Here is an 8581-nt window from a genome sequence, read left to right as displayed (position 1 = left end):
TTTTCTTTTGTTTTTCACGGCGCTTTTGAAAACTATAGGAAAATTCAAATTTTGACCTCCCGAATGCACCAACTAGATTCACTTTCCCATCAAACAAGATACTGTTGAAGAAAATCGAAGCAGTTTTACTGCCCCAAACCGCGATGACACAAAAAAAAAAAAAAATTAAAAAAATTAAAAAAAAACACACATCATTGTAAAATCGATACATTCATCGTTCCACTCAGAATCTAAAACTTCGTAACAACTAACAAATTTATATGTTTGCTTAATAAATTGAATTGAATAATATTATATTATACACGTTCGGATTTTATCGGACATTTTATTTTTAATTTATCCCAGTCCGAATAAAATAATAATATTGATTATGATAACACAAACGCACCTCCCTTACTTGTAAAAACTTTTTTGTCGTTATAACTACCTATAATTGGTAGGTACTTACCTACTATTATATGCTCATATATATATTGTCATATCGTTTTCATTATAAAAACATAATAATATGAATAATACTATAATAGTATTATGATGAACCTTCTATATAATTTTATTCATCAATTATTGTAATAAAACAATTTTTAAAGTAGCAAAATTACCCGGTCATATTTTATAAAAATAAAAACCAATATAGGAACGCGCTTCACAATTTATTTTTTTTCTACAATCCGCGTTAATTATGAAATGTTCCTCCTATTTATATTATCTATAGCAACTTCCTTCAATTCTTAATAGGATCCATCCCCTAAATTTGCTTCATATCCGATAGTCTTGTAGGTGTTTCTCTTCCCGGTTTCCCACAATAAATAAATAATAGGACGGGAACATGATGAAATTATTTGAATTTGGATCGAATTGTATTTGTTTATTAAATTTGGCATACATCAAATACAACAGACGTGACTCAAAATATTTAAATAAACTGTTTTTTAAACAAATTAAAAAATACTTCTACTGAATTATATATGTCTGTTCGTGTATATATAGACTATATAGGTATATAATATAGGCATTAGCCATTAGACTTTCATGCAGCCTTAAGGCGTCTAATTCACTCACACATTTTGGAAACTTAATTACAATTGATCTTTTCATTTGCCCTAGCTCTAGACCAGTGGTTTTCAAACTTATATTAAATATGGCACACCGTGCTCTTCAAACAATTTTCACGGCACACTGGCCTTTTTTTTCACACTAAATAATTAGATGAACAATATTGTTTTGAATTATAACTATATACATTTAATTATAAATGTGTGTTTGATGGGCGAACATTTTTTTATTAATTTTATTCTTGGACGAATAGTTGACATACTTTCAGAAGACCGCGGCATACTTAACGAATGCTCGCGGCACACCCAGATTGAAAACCACTGCTCTTTAGACCGTTCGGAAAATCAACTATTGGCTGTAAATTTTCATAAAATTTACATTAACCAATCAGCTTTGCTCGAATCGTGACGACAAGAAATTAATAAGAACGGCCTCACCGGTAATATTTGAAATCAGTTATATAATATCATTGATTATAAATAGGTACTTACTAGTATTTATAATCAATGATAATATTATGTACACAGACCTCTGAAATCAGATTTTGGGCCTCTGTAAAAGTGTTATTGCTGGACCTATACAAATAGGTAATAATAATAATAATATTACAATAATAAAATACAACCTATTACATGCGATGCGGGTGTCCCATACTCCCGTGATAATTTTTAGGTATAATCAATGGTTAACTCACGCAGTGTAAAACTTTAAAATATCAAAACTACTTAATTTATTATATCATAAAATAATAGTATACCAATTACAATTTCAAAAATTACAAATTCAATTCGATGAGCCACTAAAGTCCATAACTGGGGCAACTACGACTGTACTCGATCAAATGGATAAGCTAATTGGATCAGGTGACCAAATACATCTGGTCACAGGTCGTTAACTCGTGAAAAAATTAAATTTTGCTGCAGACTTGTTAAAATGCAGGTTCATCTCGTTTGGACATTTAGAGTTTAGGTTATACTATATAGGTCTATATATTAGGTATAGCTTCTGAAATTCGACACGACATTCTCGTCACTTCATCCGTCATCCTTATCCGACACGACTCCGCGTTTATTCGTAAAATACAATCAAGTACGTAGTCAACATATTTTACGATCCCCCGACCTATTCCATAACGCTTTTCCGGCGTATAAAAAACCGAAGATCATAGATAAGTTGTAGGTACAACCAGCACAAATCCGACGAAAACGTATTTATTTTAAAACACATTTTATACTACTTTTAATAATTTACATTTTTTAGTTATCCTACTTTTCCTGTCTCCTGATTTGGTCACACTTTACTTCTCTCTCATCGCCCATATCCTCTTCGACTACCCCAAATTGTTAAGACAACGCGCCTACCTCTCGTGCCCCTTTGACTTCTCTAAAAATACCATACAATATTCAACATGTTTTATCCTCCCAGAAAAATGAATTATTTTAAGATTTTACTTTTCTTCAACCATACAGATTTCATTATTTAATTTTTGTACGTATATACTTTTCTAATTCATGTCATAAATCATATCACCTCACGTAATACTCGAAACTACCTATAAATTGCACCAGTAACAAGTCTATGAAAATAAGTGAATTGAGACACGGACCAAGTGAATGCTTTTTAGTATCTAGGAATAAATAAATATTAAATAAATAAATTTTTATCCAATTGATAATCAACACATTTAACATATGTAGATATAAATATAATAGGTACAATCAGTACAATAAGGTCGTAATTATGGCAGAGGCCAGAGGCAGACAGTCCCAAGATCTGGGTCGGCAACCTTTATCATATCAATGGCCGAAAAACAAATACACTTAAATTTTTCATGGGCTACAATTTGAGTGTACCTACATTATTCTCTTTCATAAAAAAATTTATAGGTATAGCTATATCAAATTTAGTTTATTTAAGTTCAGTATGTATTGTATTTAATTTACAGTTAGATAATATATTAATTTTAAAAAATATCTACTGCATTTTGGTCCACAGTTTCCAATTCATACCATCTTAGTTCGTGGTTTTAAAGTTTAAAAATTTAAACGTATAATTTCTATTTGTATACGAATAATTATGAATTTTACTCGCTAACATAGAGTTAACACGTCTATAAAAATGGGGCGAGGGCCTCTGCCCTAGATTATCCTTGTCCTACGAAGTAAATATTTTAGTCACGGTAGTCGCAGTTAATTAGAGCAAGGAGAACGGTACGACAATATCCCCTGCAACGCCCTACATTATAAAATGTACCTAAGTACTTATAACAGTAAACAATTAACAATTCATATACCATTCTACCATGATACTAAGTAGACATTCGAAAACAAAACGTACCGTTCTAAAATATTGGCTGAGCAGGTCTTCCAGCTGCTCGTTTTCGTTTTTTCTCGTGTGCATTTGGTTTCGACGGCGTGTCTCTTGCGTAACATACAATACGTACTATGTGAAATAGTGAAATATACGTTTTTACCATTTGACGAGACTCTCCGTAGAAGCGGATTAGCGTGTTTAATATTTTAAATTTTAATATTCATGTGTATGTGCGTTTCACTCGTCAAATATTTAAACACACAAATACAAAATTCCAATAATATTATCCCCGAGGGTATATTGATGCCATGTTCATTCGCATCGAACTGCAGGAACGCTATTATGGGTAGGTCGGCTAACAAAATTAACAACATATTTCGATTAGTACCTAATACATTACATTTTTTTTTATTAATATTATTTTACAATTATTAGCGGTACAATAATTTATTTTAACAAACTGTATAATAAGGCACGCGATGTGTTCAGCATCGTGGAATAATTCATTTGTGCATAACAGCATAAGGCATAACATTAACAATAATGGACAAAAACTGCCGTCAACTATAAAATTTATAGTATATTTATATTATAGTTTATTTAATAATATATTATGCATATTCAACAAAAATATTAATTTTTAAAATATAATATGTTTAAATCTAATACAAATTGTTACAGTTAAACAAAACTAAAATTAATCATAATATGTTATTGTAAAAAACAAGTTAAGTATACAAAATGTAAGCTCATATTAATTCCTAATTACACCACCGTTATTCTACCCGAGTAATATATAGATCATTTTTCCCTCCATAGATATCATATTATTGGACAAGCAAAATGTTTCATGTAGATTTAATATAACTATTTCAGTTCCACTAAACTTAAGCAATTGTAGTAAGTTACTTTTGTATAAACTTATTATTATTATTATTATTATTATTATTATTATTATTATTATATGAAACATTATAATAAACTTTTAATTAAATGTTGTCTGATACAGCTGTGATAATTAGCATGTTGGGCATACATAATATTATAAACCACGCTTAACAAGATTATACCTTGTGGCAATAATCCATTAAAGTTTTGATAATACTGCATCTATAATAGACAACTAGAACAGATTTAGTTTAAAACAGAAAATTATTATGCCCATAGGGCGTGTATTAGATTATATGAACAAAATGAACATTATGTGCCAGACCGTTCACAAAATTATATTATAGCTGCATTAATAAATGTATTTAAATTGTATCAGTAAAAGATCAATAAGAGAAAAAAATACCTGTTCAATTCTGAAACAGAAATACAGTGGTATAACTAGTTTGATTATAAAAAACATAATATATTGAATAATTAATTACTACTTAGTTATTACCTAATGTTAATAAATAGTCAACTGCAAAGTCTTTATTAGTCTGTATAATACAGGAAGCTCACGCTGGAATATTATAGTAGTCCAAAAGTATTAAAATATATTATTCTGTAAAATTCTAACATTGAAATATCTATATTTTTTTAAATAAAATATTAATATTTGATTTCAACTGTTTTTTGTCTATAAAAAAAAATGTATAATAAAAATAGAATTATGAACATTTTAACAAAGTTACAAATTTGTGTATCAATGTGTATCATATAAATAAAAATTTTGTAACCACTTGATTTGAAATAAATTCTTTTATGCAAAAGTTGGTGACCTATTCTGTTATATTAAATATTTGTCCACTTGAGATAAATTGGTTTTGAAATAAATACTTTTGTATAAAAGTTAGTGACCTATTCTGTTAAGATTTCTTCTTCCACTATAGCACTGAAGAATTTTGTTATTTTTTTATTATTATCTTTTCATTTTATCCAAAATTGGAAGCACCATGTCAAAAGTTGGCCTCTTGCCTGGATCCTCATTCATACATATTTTAATCAGTTTGGTGAGATGTGGCGAAATATCAGATGGAATAGACACTCTTAAACCCTCCAAAGCCACCTAAAAATATAACTGTTTTAGTTAAATATGTTTTAATACAGAAATAACAAAAATCATACCTTCATCCCTATTTCCATTGGTGACAAGTGAGAAAATGGAACTTCTCTCGTAGCTAATTCCCATAGAAGAATTGCAAAACTCCACATGTCACATGCTTCTGAATTAGTATCAATTCGCTTTTTCTGTAAAGCTGAAAATAACAAGTAATACAATTATACAACTTTTACAACAATATCATTATATTTAGGGTATTGTAAATGTCACAAATAAATTTAAAAAATAATATAAAATGCAAGTATTTACCTTCAGGAGACATCCATCCAGGGTAGTATATTCTTGCCTTTTCTTGGAATGAAAATTTAGCATCTGCCATGTTTATCCTAGCTGTAAGGTCCTCGTCAATCTATAGATGAATATAAATGCGCATGAAATTTAATTAAACAAAAATATTAAAATTAATTAATATACCATGATATGATGACTATTCAGATGAAATTGTGGTATAATCCTTTCCAGACTATGCAAAAACGCCATGGCCCTAGAAACATCTACTGCAAGTCTAAGTGCTAAGGCTGTGTCCACTGTAACTCTGGCTCCTTCATGCAATAAAGTATGGAGCGAGCCCCAAGGCATATACTGACTAATAACCACCAAGTTGGGAGGGGAGTTGCAACATCCTATCACTGGCAACACATTAGGGTGCGAGAATATTCTACATTTAAAAGGATAATTAAGTTATTAAAATTGCATGAAAATAAACAATCAATTCAAAAATTATTACCTGAGTTTTGGGAATTCTTCATTGAAATCCCTGGAAATTCGAGGAGTACATTGTCGAACGGCCAACACTTTGGCAACAATATCATTCTTCTGCCAATGGCCACGCCATGTTTCTCCACTGGGCGAAGTAGCCATTTTTGTATGCAAGTAAAGATCACTCAAGTTTATTCCTTTATGCCGTGATAATGTAGCATCTCCTAAACAATTTATAAAATAATTAAATATAAATGTAATAAATTATTTATGTAAATTAACAATGATAACATAAAATAAATGCAACTTTGAAGATTTAAAAAGTAACAGATGATCACCGAATAAGTTTTATAATAAAGCTCTAAATTGTATTACGTTATACTATAAAATCATTGGTAAAATACTAAAATGAATAAAGGAAACTAAGTACAACACTTAACTTTTTTAAATGTATGACACTATAAAAATAAGTTATACCTACTTAAGAATTGTAATAATAAATTGACTTACTGCTTCTCGTTTTCAAACCTAACCAGCTTTGATCTTTGAAATTGATTTTGGTAAGATCTTGTCCAGATTGCAAAGCCAAATCTGTAATTAATTTGTTTTTACTCTTTAATGTTATTGGTTAAAATAGTTTAAAAAGAGAAAGAAAAATACTTTTACCATCAAGTAAGCATACCTTTTAAATGTTTTAAAATTGGTCCTTTTCCCTTGTCTAACGGAGTGTCTCCGTCTTTGTTGGCTAAAGCAGCCAATGCACCGTTTTCAATAAGTTCTTCAGCTATTGCCTCATAGCCCCAGAAGCAAGCGTAGTGTAATGGAGTGTTACCGTGTTCGTTTGTGAAATTGATGTCTGCTCGGTTTTTCAACAACTACAACACAAGGAAACACGATGTTAGCTATTGTACAACATTTTAATATCAAACATAGAAATGTGGAGAGGCAACAAAAACGCTAGACACACACCAGATGAACGATTTCGTGGTGACCGTGAGCCGCGGCCAAGTGCAGAGGTGTGTCATCGCCTCGGTTCGTAGAATTTATGCGGGCGCCCCTCTGCACCAGCATCTCAACGATCTTCAGATGGCCCTCTTTGGCGGCCCAGTGCAACGGACTGAATCCGTGGTCGTCCCTGGAAGTGTAAAAAAAGTCTAAACATGAAAACGTTTGACGACGAAAACATTCCGCCCACCTTACCGCGGCGGCATGTGTACAAAATTTAACTCACCCTTGGTTCATGTCGTGTTCTGTGTCATCGAGCCAGACTCGCACTTGCATGGCGATGCCTTCCCGGCACCACTGGAATATGTCTTCCATTGCGTATGTCAACGAAACCACCGGACACGCAAACGGGAATCGCACCAGGAAATTGGCCTAGATCGGTGCGAATGGCCAGGCGGATGCTGGAAATCCTACGCACTGGGAGTGTTATGCTGTATTGCTTATTTACTGCGGCTACGACTACGCGGACAAACACTCCAAATTTGGCAATACGAAAATAAACAGTGTTATCTCGGCAAACAGAAGCAGCAGCTGTTTAAAGTCAAGCCAGTGATAACGTGATAACGGCTCCGTTGATTATCAAAAAATAATAAATAATAAATATTATTATGACGTATTTAGCTGCTACTGTTGCCGCTGCGGCTGATTGCTGATAGAGCAACCAGGTCGGCTGTCCCATAGAAAAGAGATTATATATGGTCTTATTATGGGCTGTCCGTCCGTCACCACTCACCAATAACTCATAAATTCTTTACACCTATAAATTGTACGATTGTGCGATTACCTAGTCTACAAGTTACAACATTACAACTATCTGGTTTGATTACGACGAGCCGACGCTCCGATCATGTGCGTTCAAAGTTTAAATTTATTAAATCGCTTCTATATTGTAATTTGTAGTAATAAATAATAATAATAATCATGTATTCATGTCGCAGTTCACGACTTTTAAGCAGTTTTAAATTTTAATAGTGATTTCCAATCGTTATGATTATCTTGTCTGAGCTACAGTTGTATATTTAAATGTAATAACCACATTGCCCTATCGTCTCTTACTCACGTCGACTTTGTCCGTTCATTTTTTGCTGATCAGGTGACTACAACAACTTACTGCCCGCCTGTAGATAATCATATTATAATATAGTTACCTACCTATAGTAGTTTTAACGTTTTTATTGTTGTGAATTGTGAAAAAGAAACCGAAGAACTTTAACTGTTTAAACATGACTCGTGGGAAATCATATCAAAAAATGTAATGTTTTTCTTTTAAAATGTACCTACTGTTGGTAACTTAGTAAAAAGTATTCACAATTTATATTATAATATTGTATAATTACCGAAATAATGTCTCATGATGGATTTATCTGTAATTTTTATTCTACTAGTTTTCAATATTGTATACTTACCTATATACTATAGGTACCTACTTACTTTCAGTGGCGGATCCAGAGGAGGGGG

The 8581-nt window shown here is 31.6% G+C and overlaps 2 protein-coding genes across 4 annotated transcripts in view; one reads left to right on the top strand and one right to left on the bottom strand.

Moving 5' to 3' along the window:
* Nucleotides 1-3744: 3744 nt before the first annotated feature.
* LOC100163230 (integrin-linked protein kinase) lies at nucleotides 3745-7615 on the bottom strand. The gene is made up of 9 exons (XM_001947901.5): nucleotides 7350-7615; nucleotides 7088-7253; nucleotides 6801-6993; nucleotides 6629-6709; nucleotides 6147-6342; nucleotides 5834-6077; nucleotides 5669-5768; nucleotides 5425-5555; nucleotides 3745-5365 (listed from the first exon to the last, which is right to left on the bottom strand). The coding sequence occupies exons 1-9, from the start codon at nucleotides 7436-7438 to the stop codon at nucleotides 5219-5221; spliced, it is 1347 nt and encodes a 448-aa protein (XP_001947936.1). The 5' UTR covers nucleotides 7439-7615; the 3' UTR covers nucleotides 3745-5218.
* A 188-nt stretch (nucleotides 7616-7803) lies between these two features.
* LOC100161187 (transmembrane protein 19) overlaps nucleotides 7804-8581 on the top strand; it is an 8550-nt gene continuing 7772 nt past the window's right edge. The window contains exon 1 of one of the 3 annotated variants that reach the window (XM_001947956.4): nucleotides 7804-8375. In XM_001947956.4, coding sequence (XP_001947991.1) covers nucleotides 8347-8375 — 29 coding nt within the window. In that variant the 5' untranslated portion in view covers nucleotides 7804-8346. The remainder of the gene's footprint in view (nucleotides 8376-8581) is intronic. The other 2 variants (XM_003246162.3, XM_003246161.3) reach the window with 2 other exon arrangements.

The sequence above is a fragment of the Acyrthosiphon pisum genome, chromosome A1 (assembly GCF_005508785.2).
Source record: "Acyrthosiphon pisum isolate AL4f chromosome A1, pea_aphid_22Mar2018_4r6ur, whole genome shotgun sequence".
NCBI classification, from domain to species: domain Eukaryota; kingdom Metazoa; phylum Arthropoda; class Insecta; order Hemiptera; family Aphididae; genus Acyrthosiphon; species Acyrthosiphon pisum.
Note: the sequence above shows the minus strand (reverse complement) of the source record. Positions and strands in the feature narration are given on the sequence as shown.